General features: G+C 35.7%; 1 protein-coding gene across 1 annotated transcript in view; it reads right to left on the bottom strand.

The window, feature by feature from the left end:
- The window catches only part of DNAH5 (dynein axonemal heavy chain 5), a 105489-nt gene that overhangs the window by 35581 nt on the left and 47079 nt on the right, over positions 1 to 22829 (bottom strand). The window contains exons 41-53 of the mRNA XM_042869167.1: positions 21057 to 21210; positions 20343 to 20489; positions 18914 to 19155; positions 13205 to 13381; positions 12515 to 12719; positions 11909 to 12051; positions 11076 to 11210; positions 9188 to 9310; positions 7002 to 7215; positions 6193 to 6416; positions 4482 to 4692; positions 1429 to 1586; positions 13 to 143 (exon numbers count right to left, since the gene is read on the bottom strand). Coding sequence (XP_042725101.1) covers positions 13 to 143; positions 1429 to 1586; positions 4482 to 4692; positions 6193 to 6416; positions 7002 to 7215; positions 9188 to 9310; positions 11076 to 11210; positions 11909 to 12051; positions 12515 to 12719; positions 13205 to 13381; positions 18914 to 19155; positions 20343 to 20489; positions 21057 to 21210 — 2264 coding nt within the window. The remainder of the gene's footprint in view (positions 1 to 12; positions 144 to 1428; positions 1587 to 4481; positions 4693 to 6192; positions 6417 to 7001; positions 7216 to 9187; positions 9311 to 11075; positions 11211 to 11908; positions 12052 to 12514; positions 12720 to 13204; positions 13382 to 18913; positions 19156 to 20342; positions 20490 to 21056; positions 21211 to 22829) is intronic.

The following is a 22829-nucleotide window of genomic DNA, read 5'->3' as shown; positions in this document are numbered from 1 at the left end:
GTTTACACTTACCGAGTTAACATGATCTGGAATGTATCGTAGCCGGCTATGAATGATGCTAGTCTTGTCAAGCTCTGCTTTCCAGAGCCACCAACTCCAACTAAAAGAGCATTTCCACGAGGAGTATGAATCACTCGAGAAATCTGTATAAGTCATTTATTAAATTCATTAATCATCATATCATTAATCTGTATACAGTCATTTATTGCTGAAATGTGTAATGGTTACACACCCAAAAATCTAGTGCTACTGCAATAATAGAATTATACTAGAAATGCAGAACAAACCAAAATTTTAAGTTTGCATTAAGGGATTCTATACTACTATCAATATACCTATGAGCATTTTCACTTTGAAATATTTTTTGTAAACCTTCCAACAACAACCACTTTATTCCATCACTGCAAACTTTCAGTTATCAACAGAACTGCACTTCATACTTCCAAAAAGCACAAACAAACCTCAGCAGTGACAGGCTACAATAGTATGAAAGATCATTAAAATTGGAAACTAAATTATAGTTTCCCTCATACAGTACCCCTGGACCACTACAAGTAAGTGGTCTGTAAGACTCCAGCCTTCTTTGTTGTAGCCAGACAGATAAGTTGTACCACGACTAGTAAACTCAGGAAGAAATGCACACTTTGCAGTAAGTAAAAATATGGCCTTTACAATCAAGCTTCTTATCAGCATAAATATTTGTTAACCATGGAAAATTCCACAAATAGATCCCCCTCTCTTTCTTTCTTTCTTCCGAAAAAAAGAAAAAGAAAAAAAGAGAAGAAGAGAAGAGAAGAGAAGAGAAGAGAAGAGAAGAAGAAAAAAAGAAGAAAAAAAGAAGAAAAAAAGAAGAAAAAAAGAAGAAAAAAAGAAGAAAAAAAGAAGAAAAAAGAAGAAAAAAAGATGCTTCTCTATTGTAAGAAGTTTATTCTATGTGAACAATCCTCTCAAGCTGAACTGTACTAAAAATTATGGTCAAGTTTAGTCTATCCTCAAAGGAATTTTAAAAGAAGTGAGCGTATCGGGGATCTACAAAGGAAGTTTGGAATACATTTATTCCTACTCATACTCCTTCATCAGTGGCCAATTATGTCCTAATTTGATTTTTATTTCACTCATTCCAAAGAGAGGAAAGGCTCTCAGAAGAATTAATAAGAAGAAACATTGAAAAATAGTTAGGATACTTTGGAACATGACCTCACTAGACATGAAAGACGGAATTTTTCCATTTGAGGAAGAGCTGAGTTTTTAATATTTGGTCAGAAGGTGAAACACAAAATAGCAAAAAATGACCTGCTTCAATAATACAAGTAATTTACCTTGATTTGTGCATACCTTCATTCATTTTGAAACACAATTGAATTCATTTGTGCTGAAGACAAGTGAAAAACAGCAACAGCAATAATGAATTGCAAAGCAAGATTGTACCTTTACTAAATGAACCATGGCATCCTCAAAGAAAACCATGTCCATTCCAGTGCCACGGACATTCTCATTGTATGTTTGTAAAAACGTATTTAAACGATTCCGTAGCTGACGAAAGCAGTAAACTGGCTCATAAATTTTGGGAATCCTTACATCAACTTCTGATTTTTCTCCTAGAACAAAAAGCGCGTAATGAAACCTCAGCAGTTCAAATGACTGACGGAGTTACAGTGTAGCTACAATGAGCAAGGGAAGTTAACTGAAGGACTCTGAGTATTCAAAACTAGTTTTACTATACATAATATTTCATATTAGATATACTTATGACAGTACTGCATATACTTTCCTGTACAGAACAGCAGTCCTTCTTTCTCTGCCTCCAAAACCTGAATAGTGAAAATCTGAAAATAACATCAATGCTAGAAGCAACAGTCGCAATGGAGAATAAAGGTAAATAAATATTGCAGTTAAAAATTGCAAATATATATTTTTTTTTTGTAAAAGAAATATATTCTAAGCCGATAAAATCATTTCAGTGGTTAAAAAAATTTACTAATAAAATGAATCATTTAAGCACTCAAAGAAATGTACGTTCACTGTGAAAAAGCATATGCTTGCTTCAGCAAGGGATCTGAAAACCACATAGTGCTTTCGACACTTCCCAGTCCAGAGAAAAGGAGGAAATTGCAGTATCTCCCATATCCATTCATAAGCATCAATCATGCCTATAGGAGACCAGCTTTTCACTAAACAAAATTGTTACAGCAAATAGGATCACAGAATGGCTGAGTGACTTCTGAAGGCCATCTGGTGAAAAACCTAGCTCAGTTAGGGCCACTTCAAACCCAGGAGGCATGTCTAGACAGCTTTTCAGCATCTGAATATTAGAATAATCCAGATGTAAATAAATTTCTTAAAAGCTGAATGAGACTTTTAAACAACTTACTCAGATATTTGATAAGGAACTAATAGGGAATACAGCAAGGAGTTAAACAGTAGTGATGTTTTTACATTTTTGAACCATTTAAGAGAATGATGCCAGTTTAATCCTGATCCTGCAGTTTTATTATTGATGACAAAAGACAGCATGGTCAAGTACCAGACCTAAGAAAGGGCAGACATTTAAATTATTTACAGAGGTAGCAACGGAAATATATTGTTTTAAACTCTTCTCTAGCTCAAAGATTCAGAATTATAACTACTAAATTGCAACATCAAAACTTATTGATAAAAAACACATTTGAACAGCTTGAGGGTTGGTAGAACTCTAGTACCTCTAATGACTTTTGTGAAGCAAAGGTCTGAAGGTTGATGTTTGGATTACTTCATCTCAGGTCTCTCAGGGATTAATATGTTGCAGTAGTACAAACTAAATAAACACAGGGCATGTATGTCAACTTACCTCCAGTCTGAGCACATAATTCAAAGTTGATGTTAGATGAATATTCTATGCATTTTAGAGCTCAGAAACCTGATTCTTGATGTTATATTTCATAATAATGAGCAATACTAAATTCCATTACAGGGACAATTAAAACAAAATAACCATTTTTATGCTTATCTCATAGAGTCAAAACAGGGAGAGGTACTCTAGACTGCCAAACATATTGAAGACAAAACACACCCTTTCTAAACAGAGGCCCTCTACTTTGTATTTTCATGAAATTTCATTCCAGATGGAGCATTACTCAGGCAGGTACAGTTAAATAGTAACAAAAGCTAGTCTGAGAAATACATACTTCTTTTCACATTCATTTTTCAGATTAATGTAACACTTTCTAGTTTAAATTTCCATATTAAAAGTCACTCTTCAGTCACTCAGTATGTATTCTGATTTACATTTCAGTCTTCTTTGCATTCTCAGTTTCCACATAATTTAAAGACATATTTAGCTTTCTCACACCAGATCGATTTCTACTAGTTTTGGGCCCCCCACTGAAAGAAAAACATTGAGGCCCTGGAGTGGGTTCAAAGAAGGGCAACAAAGCTGGTGAGGGGTCTGGAGCACAGGCCTTATGAAGAGCGGCTGAAGGAGCTGGGATTGTTCAGTCTGGAGAAGAGGAAGCTCAGGAGAGACCTTATTGCTCTCTATAACTACCTGAAAGGAGGTTGTAGTGAGCAGGGGGTCAGCCTCTTCTCTCGTGTAACTAGCGATAGAACTAGAGGGAATGGCTTCAAGCTGCACCAGGGGAGATTTAGGCTGGATGTTAGGAAATACTGCTTTTCTGAAAGAGTGGTCAGGCACTGGAATGGGCTGCCCAGGGAGGTGGTGGAGTCACCAATCCTGAAGGTGTTCAAGGAACGTGATAGGTGATAGGTGGATGGTTGGACAGGATGATGTTGTAGGTATTTTCCAACCTCACCAGCTATGCCAACCTTTTGCAGCTTCCACTACCCATCAATACAATGACATGAACAGATAACTGAATCATCCAACAGTTTAATAATGACTTTCACCAAATCCCCCCAGAATCTGTTTTCTGTTCTTTTTTTATCTACTGAGAAGTATTCCTGGGTTATTTAGCTAGCTGGGTCTGCTGCAAAATTTTTATTTAAAATAAACGAGAACATTGTTATAAACCAGACGCCTAATCCAAGAGCTTTTACTAGTATTCTGGAGATTCTGAAATAATACTAATTCATTACAAAATAATATATTGTGTACTTTTAAAAAAGTACTGGGTAAGCTCAGTGCTACTATTCATACACCACATCTCTGTGTTAGCTATAGTGCTATGTTTTATCTAATACTGCAACTCAACTCAAATCATGCAACACTTCTTTCACCATTTTAGAATAAACAATTCATATTTGTTATTTGCCAGTTTTACTCACCTTGATGGAAATGGAAACAAGACCCTTCTATACAGATTATCTGAATATAAATATGGACTTAAAATCCCATAAGCATGTTCCAAAAATTGGTAATATCCAGTAATAAATGTAATATCTATCTTCAAAGTCACCAGACAAGACAGCCACACTCGAAGTATAACCTTACTTGTGCATTTTTTAAATTCTATCCTTTTCCCCACTCCGGCCACCACAATGACTACCAGAGCCCATCTTACCAGTTCTTTGAGGTACATCCCTTAGGAAGTCAACAAAGAATGCATCAATTTCAGGATTCAACAAAGTTGTCTTTCCTTCGAATTCCTCCTCAATGAGTTTTGCCACAGCTGCGTCAAACCACTTTACATCTTCCAAGGTTGTGAAACGATCAGCAATAACACTCTTACATTCATGCTTCCACAATTTTATTAATACCTTTTTAGAAAGCAAACAAACAAAAACAATCTCCATGATTTCAATCAGGTAAGGCTTGCCAGTAAAATTATGTTGATGAAAAAATGTTTCTAAAATATTTTTAAATCATAATAAAATAGGAAAAGAAACAGTGGTATGTTTGGTTTCAATCAGCAGAGAGATCTTAAACATCTCATTCAACCCAATAACATTTCAGTTTTATACTCAGTTAACTGTACAAAAAGCCTTTATCTAGTATTCCAAACCACAACATATATAACTATATAAGATTTTATTTCTGTAGCCCTAAGACATGCTCTATACATGGGAACAAGGGTTTATACATCAATAAACCATTTCCGTAACTGATTACTGTCTAAGTGGAAGTTGCGTGAAAATAATGGCATCATATCATGAACACCAAATTCAGAAACACAGATGTCATCAGTAACAAATCCAAACCAGAGCAAATTGTGCTATGTATTATTTCACCAAATTCACTATGCTTTTCAAATCCTTCTATTTGGTCAGAGGCTGTAGAATAAAACGTAACAGACCTGGTTTTAATCCTACACAACTACTGCGCAGTAGTAGAAAAGATTCCAAGTACTTCTTGAAGAATTCATTTGAGCCTACAATGCTTTGTATAACTGATGCATACAATGTCAAGTCAGATCTGATATTTAAATTCATATAATGAGATTTTGGACAATACTCACATGTAAAATCACATTTGGGCTGCTTATTTTTGATTTTGGAAATTAAAATCAATTCTAACAATCAAATTGTAGATACAGTAGGAGGCAGGAGCTTGCTTATTCAACAACTAGGAAATTACACTAAATATTAAGGGACCGTATAGCCCAGATATAAAACATTTTTTCAGTGATTACCATAACTATTGCTTTTCCAGAATTTCATGTTTCACTGCTCAAAAAACTGAATTAATTTTCCTTAAAATACTTGAAGAAGAAATGATGCATAAAGTATTTAATTTTTCTGAAGGAAAGGTGAGTTATGAAGAAAAAAAAAAAAAATCACTATGACTTGTTATTTCCTCTTGTTTTTAAGTTGAAAGCCAGAAGCTAGTTGTTAGACAAGTATTAGGCAGTGATTGCCAGCCATAGGATACTAGTGAGGGAGAGGATAAATGTTTATTTTTTTAATGAAGATATATGCCTTTTCAATGAATTAAAACAAAAGTGAGTTGTTTGTCATAATTTTCTTTGCTCCCTGCTTTTAAATAAGCATTATTCATTTTAAATAAGCATTAGTCAGCAACAATACAAGCAGACAGAAGCTAAACCTCTTCTGTCAAAAAAGTTTAACTTATAGTCAGGAAATGAAGTTTTCATTTTAGGTGGCACTGTAAAAGCCAGACAAAAATATTCCCTCCAAAAAAGCTGAAAAATGTTTTTCAATCAAAAATAATTTTTTTCTAATGTAATTTTAATGCCATCTAATTATACACTACCTCATTATGCACTAACTATGACAAAATCACTGATGTGCTGCACTTACCTTTGGTTCATTGATCACTTCTGATGTAGCGTTCAGCATTCCCTGCCAAATTCTTGAGAGATCTCGAAGGTTGAAGACATAATGGAACTTGGCAGGTGTGGGCAGCATTTTCAGCTTGGTAACCTGCCACAGCCTGCGGGTCAGCGGTACTAGCTTGGATACTGTTTCTTTTACATCTTCTGAAAATCCTCGCTCACTACAATAGTGCCCTTCTCCAATTACACCTTTGGAAAAGAAAATTGCCAAATGACAGGTTTTCTAAAATTCATTACCGCAGCATCAAGGGCTATGATCTTTTCAAGCATATCTGTTCCTTTTTACTTCCTTTTTTTCTTTTTCTTTTTCTTTTTTTTTAACCCCTTTCTTTCTCTCATCTTGATTCAGTTGGTGTTGCAGAATCTTGTGCCACAAACACACCAGATATTTAGCTCTTACAAAGCATTTGTATAGTGAATCACTTCACTGAGAGCACTGTGATCCTGTCTTTTTCTGAAAGTCTGGTCATTAGCACCTTGCTCTTAACACCAATAGCACCTTTGCAATTCTCCAGCATTGTCACCAAAACAAAGAGCAGCCTTCATGCCATTTCTTCTTAACTCTGGCATACAAATAGATTCTGAGGTCTAACAATTTACAGATAATTAAGTTGCAGGTGCAGAGGGATTACTGAAGGAAAAATGTGCTGGTAAGCAAATTAGAGAGGGATTAAGTTTTAGTGTTAATAATAATGTTTATACATTGAGGAGTGGAAAAAAAAAAAAACTAATATTTTCAAAAATCATATGGATACAAAGCTAATTTTTCTTTACCAAAAATTTTGTCAATAGAAGAATTAGAAGGCAAAGTACAGTTGAACACAGAAAACTGTCTCTTGAGTCTCTGTGGAATGTCATTGCGACCTCCCCCAGGATGGATCATGGCAGCCAAAAACTGAATGTCCACAATGTTGGTAAATTCTCCAGGCTTTTCCAGATTATACAGTCCATTTTGTTCCATGAGCTGCCTAACTATCTCATTAGTGACCTGTAAAATAAGCAGGCAGTATGTAACAGAACACAAAAAAACGGAATAGAAAACATACTTCTGTGCTTGAATGTCCCAATATAGAATATAAATATTATTTTCTCTCTAAAGCTCCCACTTTTGTGTTTGTTTGTTTCTGTAGAAAAATGCACTGCTACAAATAATTTAGACAGTACTTCTCACTGATAATACCTATGAAGAATAATCCTGGTGGAAGAAAAGAATTCCTGATTTAAAATTAATCCTTCATATCTCAGTTCAGTCTCACTGGAACACTGCATGATTTCCAACGTAACAGTATTGAAAACAGTTTCAATACTTCTCCCTTTTAACATAAAATTTCCAGTTTTCACAAGCTCAACCTCATGTATCTTTACATGTTGTGTCTGATACCAAGTATTTTGACGAAACTTCCATGTGCAACAACAGCAAATATGGTTTTTCAAGCTGCAAACGTTGGATTACTTCCATAAAAAGCAATGCAAGATTCTTTTTATCAGATATAGATGAGGCCCCCTTCTTAATCCTATAGAGAGTTTACTATGGGAGTATTTTTCTCTAGAAATTCTAACATTAGTTTCCAATGCATTATACTTCAGAAGTACCTTATCAATGCAGACAATGATTACTTCAATTTTTTTCAAAAGCAGATGGTTGTGTGTCACAATATTTTAATTATCACCTACACAGTCACGATTTGTGTGCCAAGAGGTTTTTTTGTCGAACTGAAGGTTTTCAATTTTGTGAGCAATAAATGAATATCATTAAAAACAATTCTAAAATCATACAGCCATATTTCAAGGAATACCCAACCATCTAAGTAAGCCTCCCCAGGGCTCAGTTCTAGTTCCAGTTTTTATCAGTGATCTGGATGCAGGATTAGAGCAAATCCTCAACAAATTTGCTGATATTAAACTGGGAGGTGCTATTAACTCTCCGGGGTAACCAGAGGCCTTGCAGAGAGACCTAGACAGGTTGGAACACTGGGTGACTAGCAACAGCATGAACTACAATAATGGAAAATGACAAGTTTTACACCTGGGACAGAGTAATGCCAGATTCAGGCACAGACAGGAGATGAGTGGCTGGAAGGCAGCTCAGCAGGAAGAAATCAGGAGGTGCTGGTGACAGCAGCTCAGCATGAGCCAGCAGTGTGCCCTGGCAGCCAAGGGGCAAGCTGCATTCCAGTGTGCATAAATAAGAGCAAAAGCAGCCAGCCAGAAGAGATGATTCTCCCACTGTATTTACTGTTGGTGTAGCCTTGACAATGGTATTGAATATTGTGTGTAGTTGTGGCCACCACAATATAAACAGGATGTTAAGATCCTTTAAAGTGCCCAGAGGAGGACACCAGAGCTGGTAATGAGGCTGAAGGCATCATCTGTGAGGAGACCCTGAGGACATTACGCTATCCAGTCTGGAGGACAGGAGGCTCAGAGGTGACCTCACTGCTCCTTGCAGCTCCCTGAGGAGGGGAAGCAGAGGGAGGTACCAGGCTCTGCTCCTGGTCAATGATGGCAAAAAGGGAAGGGCACAGGGCTGCTAGAGACAAGATTCAGACTGTGCACTAGAAACATTTTTTTTTAATCAAGAGGGTGGTCAAATGCTCAAACAGGCTTCCTAGAGAGGTGTCTGTCAGTGCTCAAGAGGTATTTGGATAATGCTCTCAGTAATATGCTTTAACTTTCAGTGAGCCCTGATGATATCAAGCAGTTGGTCTAAGTGATCTTTGAAGGTCCCTTCCAATTGAACCGTTCCATTTTATTTTAGCTGCTTATTTAGTCAGTATATTTATTCTATTTTAGTTTATGAAAACATAGAGCTGCATGTGTTCTTTAAAAATACCATTTAAAAATCAAGTGTACGTACCTAGTTTACACCCCATTGGCTGACTGAAAAGGCATTTTGCAGTGAAACAAAGAAAGGAAGAAAATAGCCTTTCCCATCTTATCTTCTCTTTCACAAAACTAACCTGATCTCCCCATTCATTTATTATGGGCATATTCACATCATCAATGAAGACTGTCATCTTTTTGCCTGCAGGTGGACCATATGTTGTGCCCATGCGCTTGTCCATGTAACTTTCTATTGTGTGCTGTTAAGAAACAATTATCAGAAAAATTACAAAGAGCCACACTTTTTCATATGAGTCACTCATTTAACCACATTACAGGTAATTATATAGTATGCATAACTGTTGTTACACAGAGTTTTACAAAGGAAAATTTAGACAGCACTAAGTGCTGTTGGTAATAGCAGTAATCCAACTGGTACACCTGAAATATCATGCTATACCATGAGGTTGGTATAAAATATTCCAAATATTAAGTTTAGACAACTGTGCCTCAGTTTCGTAATTTTGAAACCACCTCAAATTATTTTCCAGTTTCAAACTTGTCAGTTTGCTGAGCCTCTCAATTTTAGAATGGTACTTTAACACATAATTAACACACTTCTTTGAGACTAATGCAAATAAATGAGAATCCATGAGGCTTAATTTTGTGTATACAAACAGTGAAATGCACTGAGAGATGTTTCAATTTCAGTGATGCTAATGAGGATCATAAAGTGTATGCAATATCTTCATCTACATTTGTATTCTACTGAACTATTTTATAGTCCATGTAGTTGAGGAAGACCTTAGATAATCATTGCATCCACTTGAGGTTTAAGAGAAGAGTATTCATCTTGAGATGGAGGGGAAAGCAAAGGAGGAGAAGTGGAGAGGAAAAGCGTAGAAGGGCAGTCATGCTCATCTGTTTGAGATGTCATGCCAAAGCTTCCAATTATGAAATTCAGTTTTTTTAATGCTAGTTGGGCAGTATGAGCTCCACCAAAGATTTTAGCACTACTTTTTGACTTATTCGACTGAATAATGCAAAATATAAAACTTTTAATGAATTTTAAGAATCTTTTATTGTGATACATATTCATTTTATCTATCCTCTGTCAGTTCAACCACCTGCTAGCTAGCATCTGTAAATACTGAGAATAACAAATTAAATATCTGTTAATATTGCAAGATCAAACTAATAATCTGTCAGGTCTGACAGAAGCGATTCTTAATGACCTTTCCAGTAGACATCAATACACTACATAAAATCATAAGGTGATAATTATATTCATACATGTAAACTGAATAGACTTAATGAAATAATTTTATTTTTTTTAGAAGCATGCTTGCCACCATTATTTTTTTCAGCTTCTCACCATGAAGCCAGCTTACAGATGACACCTCAGGCTCAGGGACAGGACTTATGCTTACAGCACAGACAGTGATTAAGCTAGGCAAACAGAACTATATAATAAACATTCACTAGATATATGCAGATAGTAGGTTAAGGAATCTTGAAATAAATCTAAGTAGCTCAGCAGAAATTTGGAGAGGCAGTACAATTCAGGATTTAAGTATTCACGGCTGTGTTTAGAGCAGCTGTGCTGCATGTGTTACTTTTTAATGAGTAACGTAATTTACTTCAAATTGCAGACAGCACAGACTTTATGACAGATTGTTGCGGGTAGCACTTACTTTACACATGGGTTTTAGTGAAATCTAAGGAAAGTCGCTGACAGCTCTACCCAATTAGTGAGAACCACTACATCTGACTTAAAATCATTAAGTATGGTGAAGCAAATAATAGGCATGTAATAGTCTAAGAATAGCTCAACAACTAGCGAGACGGTTTACAGAAGTCTTTCAAATCAAGCGCCTTGTCCATCTGAGTAGGTAATTTTTTGTTTCTGTGCTCATTTGCAGCTAAATAGACCACTTTCAGAAGTATCTTGCCAAAAAATTCTCAATACCTCCATTAATCTCTGAATCCAGTCACATACTACTGGAGAGTGAATGACTACTATACCTGGAAAATTAATGGAGTAGTTGCAGAAGAAAAATTCAAACTCTTAGCCATGTGGCTTTCGGGGTTATATTTCGACATAAAACATTTTATGATAACAGTCTTTGCAGTTCCTTGCTCACCAATTAGTAGAACAGCCTAGACAAAGACAACAAGGAAGTAAGATAACACATAAGAGCGGTGTATTTTGGCAAAGCCTCACTAATTCCACATATCTTCTCAACAAAGAACATGTGGAAGCAAAATAGCTAACATTTCATAGGCCTTTGCAGGCCTCAATTGTTCACCTTTGGCAGCAAATGGTCTTGTCACTCACTACAATTTAAAGAACAAAGAAGGAGATTAAAAAAAAATGATGTACTGTCTAGAGCCTCATTATTTGAACCACTTCAGTCACTGGTGTTATTTACCATATCCTCCTTATTTGACAGTTTCAGTAATGAAAGAGTTTTATTCTTTAAAAAAACGTCTATGAATTCTGTCATTGACCCGTCTGGACAGAGTTCCTAGCAATTGAGCCTGGTGCTCTGCTATTCTGTGCTCTCTTCTGAACCACTTCTGTTCCACCATGGCTACACTGCATTCCCATTATTTCTGGAATAGGAGGGATGGATGGTTGGAGGGATGGGTAGTGAGAAGCTACAAAAGGCTGAGAGCAGTGAGAGTAATAGAATTCAAGTATATTCACATGAATACAGCTCCAGAATCACGATTATGGTTTTTTATCACAAAAATGATGTTCTTCCTGTTCAGTAATTTCCTATTTCTCTCCTGATTCAAAAACTCCACCATGCATACTATTAGCAGTATTTAGATGTGAAATGCAGATGAAATACCTTGCCCTGTTTAGCAATGGTTTCAATAAGGAAATCCATTCTCACGTTGTCAACATTTGGCACAAGAATGGAGCTATACTCTGGCGTGCTGCTACTAGGATATACATACTCTTCAACACGTGTATTCCAGTGCATCCAATTACCTAATAGGAAAGAACTAAAGTTAATGTTTATAAAAACTAGATATTTTCACTTATTTTCTATCAATTTGATTTCTCTGTCAGTTCCTCCTAAGTAGAATATTCTCACTCCATAAATACAAATTATCTGTCTCACTACTCTCAGACCCCTGAGAGAAGCAACAAGATCCACTGTTCCAGCTGTTTCCTAAAATTATGACAAGAACATGATTTTCCAGCTTGACTATTTATTCACTTGATAATTCATTCACGCAGCCCATGTAGCTTTCTGTAGCAATATTTCCACATTATGATTTGTCAAAGGGAATAGAAAAAAAGCTTTATACAATATCACCAACATAAAGTGCAACTGTAAAACAAAAAACAAGGTAACTTACAAAAAATATATCTAAATTAATAATTGAAAAGCAAAATTTAAAAAAGAAATTCTAAGTTCTACCCCGAAGTACTCAAGTGGGTAACTAACCATCAGATGCCACATAATAATCAAATATGGTATTTTCACTGCCTTCTGGAATACAGGGAAGATCAAGCTTTACTGTTGCACAGTTTCGAAGCCAGTGCTCCATTTTGCATCTGTCTTCCAGTTCTAGTAATGCTCCTATGCTCCACATAAGAGAGAAGATATACAGCCTTTCCAAGTATTTTGCAGTCAGTTCCGTACCTTGCTCCTGAAGGATTAAGTTAATTTTTTATTATCAATAGCCTGAAAATTCTGCTTGATAATCACTAGAAACAGTAGGTTAGAAGCCTTCAGTCATGTTTAAATTTAATGATGTCTTCATCAACAAATAGACTGAATAATTATCTAGTGGACTACAAAATAGAGAAAACGATCCAGCAAATATCCCTTTTAACGACCCATTACACTGTTTGATCTGTTTAAATTCTAGTTTATAATCCAGTAACATCTCTTTGGAAAATAAAAAACACCCCAAAGGAAAGCTGCTGATGCATGCTTTGTGTGAAAACCAAATTGAAATGTGAAAAGCAGGCACAGGCTTACTCTTGCTTTAAAATGAAAGAAAATATTCCTAACAACCTGTACTTTCATTAATACTCCAAGAATCCAAAAAAATCTCCTTTCTATATAACTCCATGACTTAAATTTTTTTCCGTTAGATTACGAAAATATAAAAAATCTGCACTACTTTACCTTAGGTGGGATAAGGCCCTGCATCATATTAATGCTCTGCATAATCACAAAGGCTTCCAGCATCTCAGTCTTGCTTTGCAGAGACTGAGTGCTAAAGCGATATAAGTCTGGGAATGATGAAGAGTACAGCCCACGTAGAATTTCAGCTTCTTGAAAAGAACGCCTTTTCAAAAACCCCTGCATAGCAAGAAAATAAATGTTATTTCAAACGCAAGATAAAGTCAATCTCTACTAATTCAAAAAGTCCTACAGACATGGGAAATTGATATCTCTTGGGGAAAGTTGATTTCTCTTGTTGTAGGGCTCAGATTCCCTGCCTTTTGGGCAGAGTTTGGCAAGCAGAAGGTGGATGTGGAAATAAATAACTCCTACTGGATGTGGATAGAGAAGCATAAAAAGTATTCACTGTTTTAAACAGCAAAAAAAATAATTCTTTCAAATATATATATTTTTAAATCACAACAGCTGTGATTAAACTCCGCAAAGAAAGAATATGCATTTAACAGAAGTTTCATTTTTTCTGCACAATATTAGCTTTTAGCTGTGATAGAGAGAGCCTCAGAAGCATCTGGAAGTTGGAAAGAAAAAGGTTGCATTTCAGGAAGGATGTCTGCTGAGTGTCCATAAACTTATGCTGTGTGCTTGACTATTAATAGTATTTTTATTGTGCATCCCCATATATGTTAAAGTGGGTAAACAAAATATAATTAAAACTGCTTTATAAGGTCACAGAATGGTATCTGTGCTTTAATGCCTTTAGCTTAAAGTCACGACCTGCTTCTTAGAGTTACTCTGAAGTCTTCCCTCACCTGGGTGGTAGAATTCTTTCTTATTTCCCATCAGTTTATTTCCTACATAGAATACACATTTTTAAAAACACTTGCAGGTGCTTCTCCAAAATTCATACTAAATGTTGGAACAAATTGAAATAGAGGAAATGCTATTTCAACATGGCTTTTTTGGTGCGCCTATGGTGTTACACTGGAACAGGGTTCTAGGGCACTTCTGGAGATTTAGCGTATTGAGATTCTCAAAACTCAGCTGGATATCCTTTGCAATCCACTTCAGCTGATCTTTTTTGAAGTAGGCTCAACTACATGGTCTCCAGTGACCCTTTCCAACCTCACCTATTTATGCACTTCTGTGATTCTCTTTCACACGTCTACTTTCATTATTTTCTGAAACTCAATTTTTCACTGCCCAAAGTAAATAACTTATTACAAATAGGTAGATGCATGAAAAAGCTTTCTGGAAACAGGTAGATTGAAAACGAACTAAAGATTAAATAGCAGCACTTTTTAAAACAGGTAACTGGAACTTGACCAGTTGCTCAGAACATACTAAAACACAAAAGCTGATAAAATATTGTTTTTTGAAGAGGTAGATGACTTTGATCAATTTGTAAAATCTGCTTTAAAGTATATTAGACAAGACTACTGTATGGGAACTGCTGAGTCACGGCCTGAACCTCTGATTAATCACCTGAGGTGAGCCTTGAGTCAGCCAGAGGAGCACAGGTGAAGGCAATTCACCTGTGCTGCCGGAAGGGATGGAGCCAGGCTCCACCCCTCCTGGACCTATTTAAGAGCTGGCTACCAGAGGGAAAGGATCTCTTCTGGAGATCCCCTCTTCTGGTATCTTCTGGTGAGCTCAACCCAAGGGTAAGCTCTTCCACTTATTCTCTCTTGTGATCCTTGTTTGCTTTACCTTACTCTCTTGATTATATTGCAATTATAACATCTTGATATCTATTGATTATACTCAATTATATTGTGATTATAACATCTTGGTTGTACAACTACCAATGTAAAATGTTTTAGATCTCTTTCAGCAGTTGTTTATGTATTTATATTTAGGTATTTATAAATTATGACAGAAAATCTAAATATATACAATGCTTTCTTGAGCTACCCGTATTTTTTTTTAATTAATTTTCAAAGTTCTTCTGTTCTTCAACCAATACTGCGTTTCCTTCTGCATCTGAAAAATAGGAACTAAAGAAAGAAAATTCCATTTAATTCTGTTGGAAAAATCAGTAAATCCTTTATTAAAAAGAAAGAGAGAAAGAAAGAAAACAGCTTCATGTTTCCCTTTGTTCGTTGCTGCCATTGAAACAAAAGATTGAATTAGTGAAACTTCCTTTGTTCAACACTTAGTCCAACACAACTTCATTTAGTTTCCGTACCACTCTGAAATGATGAGGTAAACCAGGTCTGATAAAGCAGAATATAATGCTCATTTTCTTTGTTTTTGCTGTATTTTCTGATGAATCCACAGCTCAGTTTAAACTGAAACATTCTATGAGTGTTGTGTGCAAATAAACAGGAGAGAATACCAATGTATGGAAGCAGAGCTGTGCAATCCTAACACCAATACGCTTTAGGCAGTGTTGTAAGTATAGAGAAACTGGAATCTCACGGGAACCCCTGTCCTAGATGCATAATTTTCACTTACACTTTTCCAAATAGCCATATGAATTTAAAAAAAAATAAAACAATTAAAAAGCACAGTGTTGCAGTAATATACATAAGGCACTTGTGTTCTCCGCATTTGTTTGCCTTGGTAAAAATTGAGGAACAGTCAAATTATTAGAAAACTTACCAAAAAGTATTTTTTTTTTTCCCCAATAACAATGCAAACATTTTGGCCTTGGTAAATAAATATATATATATATATATAAAAAATATATATATTTATATATATATATATATATATATATAAAAAAATTATTGATGATTGTCAAGTGTTGCAACAACTTAACAGCTAGATTCTTATGACTTCATATGAAGAGAAAGGAGAACAGCTCCTAGACACTACCAGACAGAATGGTGGAGATCATAAACAGGCTGGAAAGCAGAAAAAATGAATATTTCCTGTTGTTCCCAATCTTTGAGCACTGCAAAGCAAATATATTTCTGAAACCATGGTGAAAATTTTGTAGAAATCTGCTCTCGCCTTAGTTTTACTAACAAAAGAACAGTTTCTTCTGTCTTTTTGTTGTTGTTGCAATAAAAAAAATGAATACCCCAAAATTTTAGGTCAGAACGCTAGAGGTATTTTACTCAGGTAGAAAAAAATAATGTATTAAAATAACTAGGAACGAATATTTGATTGCATCACTAATCTCACAAGGGAAAAAAAAAAAAATCAAGAAAAAGATCCAGACATTCTTTCTTCTGCTTCTGGTTGAATTTCACTAGGTGAACAGGATTGTAATTGCCTAGCTATAATATTCATTTGCAGTTTTTAGCTAGAGTTTGTATTACAGGTTGGTGTGAACCTTACTGAATTATCAAGCCTTCTCAACTCTTCCCAGAACTTCACCAGACTCATGCTCAGGACACACCTTCCCCAGGGGCTTCACCATCTCCTACTTCCTGAAGAGCACCAGGCTTTGTCTGCTGCTCAGGACCTGAACTGATAGATACACCCTCTCTTGGTTTCTGTTTGCACTGAAACCTTCTATATGTTAAGAACAGCTGATCCAGGCAGTACCAGAGACAATCTCCTGGGGCACATCAACTTTTCCTTGATTGCCAGACAAATCAGGAAGTTATAAGCAAGGAACCCTGTCAAAGACAGCTAGTAAGACTTACGTGCATAAGAAGTTTTATGGGTTAAAAGGACAAGAAATCTGAGAATGTAGAGTAGGACCTCTAAAATTTGAAATATCTGAAAATTAATACAAAGCCAACTGTATTTGTTTCTGACCAGCTAAGTAGCATTGCTTAGATGAGCCTCAGTTAAATTTTCCACAGGTATTCTCTACTTGAATTGGAAAACAAAAGAGTGAAGGAGATTGTAAAACTCATTTTAAAAGTGATAAACAACTTCTTAAAAATGAGAATAGCAAAATTCAGTCCCTGAACTCACAGTAACCCATTAAGGTTTGTTGTTTTGAATCTGCAAACAGGGAGTAAATTATATTCTATTTTCTTAAACAGGAAGACTACATTATTCCTAGCTTAAAATTAAAGTTGAAAGTCCAGGATGAAGAAATGTTAATTTAGGATTATACAGAAGAGAAGTACATTAACTTGGTTTTCAAAAGAAGCTAATTAAGTAGCTCTCATTATGAGAATAGGAATTAGTCTTAGAAAGAAGAAAGAAAGTTTCATTTTCTGATATTCATGAAACATTTCATGTTTTATCAAAGCACAAATCACCTAAAATTTTGGGAAATTCATTTTTTTTTATTGCAACAAAAATACCATCAATAAGACTGCCTAAATATGACAAAAAATGAAGGTAAATAAATATTTATTTTAATTTAATGAAAGAAGCAAAAAGTGTTAATCCTGAGAAGCTTAGTTTATGGATAAATTTCTAAGACAATAAATGGCTTTATAATAAAAATAAAAGTAACTTGAAAACTTTTTTTTTTCTTTACTCCTACTGTCTCCACCATTTCAGAAAACTGGAGTTTAATGTTGAATCACAGAATCACAGAATCACCCGGGTTGGAAGGGACCCCAAGGATCATGTAGTTCCAACCCCCCTGCCTAGCAGGGCCACCAAACATACACATTCAGATCAGGTTGCCCAGGACCCCGTCCAACCTGGCCTTAAACACGTCCAAGGACTGGGCATCCACAACCTCCCTGGGCAGCCTGTTCCAGGGCCTAACCACTCTCCTTGTAAAGAACTTCCCCCTAACATCCAACCTAAATCTTCCCTCCTTCAACTTGGATCCATTTCCCCTAGTCCTGCTGTTATCAGCCCTTTTGAAGAGTTTACTCCCCTCCTGGGTGTAGGTTCCCTTCAGGTATTGATAGGCTGCAATGAGGTCAAAATGAGGTTGATGAGTTCCGTTGAGATATACTACTGGACAACATTATGTTGATTCTTGTCAACTCTTGTATTTCATCTTAACCAAGACATTTATGCTCAAGTCTCTAAATGTGTCATTCACTATATTGATATCATTACTAGTGGTCAGTCAAGATGAGGATTTTTTTTCTTTTTTTTTTTTTTTTATGAGCTTTGGCCGTGTGGAAGACAACATGAACAAGAAAAAACCTTTATAAATCAGATTGAAATTTGAATATGTTATACACTGTTCTTCCCTCTAAAACACATCTGTAACATGTTCTGTTTTCCTAACAGTACCATTGGACACAAAACTGCAGAGAGAGAGCATAATCACTGCTTGCTTTTTTTTTTTCTTAAACATTTTGCTTCCAGGAATATTAAACTGACAATTTAAAAGGTAAGAATACATATTTAAAAATCAAAATTTGTAAATCCTGTGTTGACTTTGTTTATGGTTCTAAATGCCAACTGCAGTCAAGATTATGAAATATCAAGAGAACCTCTATTTTATTGAGGACTGCAAGATTCCTGAACTAGCCTATTGGCTCTTTATTTTTCCTTGCTCTGAAATTACAGCAGGAGCTGCTACAAATTTGATATTTTGACGCTGGAGTTGCTCTTCAACTGCATAGAATACCTTGAACTGCAAATCTGTTGAGATGTGAAACGTGCAAGTTTTTAAAAGTGTAGTATGTTGACTACGTTCTGAAAAAAAAATCCATCTTTTGTACAACCATAAACTCTGCTATTTTAAATTCTCAGATATAAATTTATACAGTACAAAAGCTGTTTCATATCTAACCACAAAATTAAGTCCTAAAGTAACAGCAGTGAACTGCTGAATGCTAAAAATAAAGCTTTCCATACATAAGCAAATATAATTATTTGCTACTGTACCTCAAGGATAGGGCTCCAGTTGAGAACTGATGAGCTCATGAATACCATCCCATTCCTTGAGACTGTTGCTGGAGAAGCATTATCAATACTGTGAGGTTCAAAGACTATTTTACAATTTGGTGCCATAGGTATACGATCTCCGTTTGCAAGTGTTAGAGTCCTGTTGTCATCCAGGACAGAATTAAGGTTCTCAATCCAAATAGCATCAACTGGACCATCAAGAACTATCCAGATGTGGTCACCTGCAGTCCAAAATGATTGACAAAAATGCCTATGAAAGAAGTTTCAGTTTCTTTCAAGGATAAGTTTCTTCTGTCTTTAAATATATTTTGCACTAATTCTGAATTCATGAACACAGCCACAATCTCATCTTTAAATACAATTTCCATTTGCATTACTCACTTTCAATTAAGTGCTTCATTTTTGTCACCTTACCATAATAATTATCCTTTGCTCAGTATATAAAGCATCATAAGCATAATTCATCAGTCTGTAATAGCCTGAAACACAGTTTTATGGATTCAATCTTCAGTTTAATAATAAACTGAGTTTATTTCAACTTACAGAAAGCAACATAAAGATAGAAACAATAGACCTATTTTAAACCAACATTCATCTGTTTCCAACATGCTAGTGAGATTAAATGAAAGAAACACTTGAAAAGCCACTCTCTCAAGTAGCATGCTTCATTTCATATCTAATGGAGGTCAATCAAGATCCTTGTTTTTTATACCTATGCTTATGAACATGACCCTGTTCTCTTCGAAGTTTCTCAGAAGTTTCCATTTAGTACTGGAAATGTATCTCAGCATCTGCATGTGTCTCCTAGGAGGAAACAAGGCCCTGCTTGCATGACTTTAATACTGGGCAACACTCTTGCCCTGGCAGCTCCCTTGGCTTCCAGCTCCCCACCTCTTAGGTTTCCAGCCCTGCTGGGCATTTCCAGATGGCTCTGCAGTCAGAGATCATTCCAATCTCATCTGCCTCAGAGTCCTTACTTCCTAAGCCTAGGTGCTGTATTGCTAGGCACAAACTAAGATGGTTCAGGCTAAGTAACCTCCTCACCTCTGAGCCAAATACCTTTGCATTTGTAGTTTTTCATAACTACAGTGCAGGTTTCTCAGGCATGAGATGTTTGGGAGTTCTATGATATGTGCAGGGCTACCAGATATGACACTACCAAAGGAAATTCACACCCTTCTGTTACGGCAGTTTGAGACCAGGTAAAAATGCTGACAACACCAAAATTTTGTCACAATTCATTGCTGGGGGAGAAGATTCTGATCTTTCACTTTTCTTTTGTGAAAGAGCCTATCATGTCAAAGAAAGGGATCAGCAAATTCTGCGAAACAGTATTTGCTCTCCACAGTTTGAACATAAAGCATTTAGAATGGAGAATTTTCAAGTACAATTACACTTTTTGTCATACCTTTCTTGGCTCTTAATGTTTTCCTCCAGAGAGAGGAAAATATTCCATCTGTCCAATCATTTGTTGCTACATCAAGACGACCAAACATCTGCGGTGCCGTTATAGCTTTAGGATTCATTCTCATTTCACGATGTGGCTGTCCACAATCTAGGCAAGCACATCACCAGTTAGTTTTGGTATTTATACTCAGTAGGCAGAGAACTTTTAAAAATTCAAAAGCTTTACATCCAAATGGATAGTTTAATAAGTATTCAGCATTATAAGAAATGGTGTACTTATTTGGTAAAGTTCGTAGCTGGAAAAAACTGATAGAAGTAGCAGCTATTTTATAATGCAGACGAAGACAATGTCTTGCTAATTGTGTTCAAAAAGGAAAAGGGCTAAGTACTTATGATGATGAGAAGCTTTGAGCATTACCTCAGCTGAATCTGTGAGACACTTCAACCACTTGTTCCAGCTGCCTACCCAGACAGCACTGCTCTCAGTGTCACTAGAATAAAAATTTCTGATGCGTGCAAAACTGGATCTGTATGTTATATGACTTTGAATGTCAGTGAGGTGTTTTTAAAAGATACCACCACAATACTATTTAGATTCACAATACACTGAAATTAATTTTTCCATTAACTTATCCTCACAGTGATATAATATAGGCTTTCTATAAAGAATCAAAGCAAAATGTTACAATATTTTATAGTAAAAATGCTCGCATACCTGTCATGGCTTTCATCAAAGTGTGGATACAAGCAGTTTTTCCTGAACCACTGGGCCCTAAAGTCATCAATCCATGTCTTACTCTCTGAGTTTCAAAAAGTTGGATAACTTTCAGTTTCCAAGGAGGATGACAAACAAGTCCAGCATCCTCCACCTACAGATAGCATCAGAAATACAAAACACCGCTATTTCAGTCCACAGGATATCTTGATATTTTATAAATATTTCATCAAAGAAGACTCTGTAAAGTGTTTGCATATATAACAGCTATTTGGAAAAAGAAATTATTTGGTGTTCAAATCTGTATTCAGTACAGTAAGCTCTGATAAAGTATTATTTTTTTTTAGCTCTATGAGAGTTATTCTATCGTTTTAAGAAAAGGCAGGAACTTTAGAGACGCTCTTGCTAGCAATGTCTTTCATAGCTACTTAGTGTCATTCACTTACCTCTCAGAAAGGTTTTTTTTTATTATTGTTGACATTTCTAATTATAAAGTTCTTTAAGTGTCTACAACACCCAAAAGTTCTTCTACAAAAAAATTTGTTAGATATTTATCAGTGTACAGAGAGACCTTTGAGAAACTTCTTCACATGATCCTTCTGAGAAAAGATGTGATGTTTTCCCATTTTTTACTAGTTACAAGCTTAAATAAGTTATCTCACTACAATGACATTACTATTACTTGTGAAAGTGACTTAGCTGGAAATGAGTAAGAGAAAAATTGGAACAATTTCTAAAGGATTCAGACCACTGCATATGTCTTAGACCAAGTAAAAAAAAAAATTCTTAAAACTCACGATCATATCATACAATTGAAATTACCAAAATAACAATCATAATTTATTTTATTTTATTTTAAAAATAATTTCTGTGTTTAAAATATGCTCCAAATATGTTCCAATTTCAGAAAATGTTATCAGTAAAAAAAGCAGTAACCTTTTATTAAGAGTTGGGTGGGGTTTTTTTGAGTTTTTTTATTTCTCTTCTTTACTGTTACATAATTATCTGAGGAATTCTTCAAATTCCGGAGGAATGTTCAATAAATCTGATTGTGTAAGTGTTCATACTTCATTAACCTTTTCTATTCCCACTGATGTTCTTATGCTAATCCTATTAGTGTTTCAAAAGATCTAATGAAAACCAAAATAGAAGAAATGCCATTTTCCTTAAGCTCATGTTCTCTGTTAGACTTCATACAACCATTAAATCCAGATTCACATAAAGGCAAATGTACACAGACATGTTTTCCAAACTGATCACCACAAATGATTCACACAGAAAACACAAGCTGTCACAATCACAATTCAGTGACATCTGTTAGAATAAGACTAATAATTACATGCCAAGAAATATTTATTAGATGCGGCTTATTGAAACGTCCACACCTCTTGAGTGAGAGAAGGCAAATAGTCCTGGTGGAGTTTGCCCTGGGAAATCCATTCCATGATAGTCCCCTAAGTGGCATGACCTGTGACCTTAGCTGTTAGCAAACACCAGGAGAGCCTGGTATGCCAACTCTAAGGAAAAAATAGCATGGAGTGTGAAGCAGAGTGGAGGTCCCGTGGCCAAATGTGATCATTCTGCAGGGATGGAGACTTGATGATACTGATGGAGCTGACCAATTATCTTATTTCTCTCAGCCAGCCCCAAGCCAGCAGTTTTCCACCCTTTGGTCAAAAACAGGTTCTCTGAGTTAATTTTGTAAAACAAAGGTATGTTTGACTAGAGTCACTCAAGCTCCACCTTAAAGTAAGAAAATAGTATAAAGATGAC

The sequence above is a fragment of the Lagopus leucura genome, unplaced genomic scaffold, assembly GCF_019238085.1.
Source record: "Lagopus leucura isolate 7727_CA_CO unplaced genomic scaffold, USGS_WTPT01 Super-Scaffold_100002, whole genome shotgun sequence".
NCBI classification, from domain to species: domain Eukaryota; kingdom Metazoa; phylum Chordata; class Aves; order Galliformes; family Phasianidae; genus Lagopus; species Lagopus leucura.
This window is presented reverse-complemented; position numbering and strand designations above follow the sequence as displayed.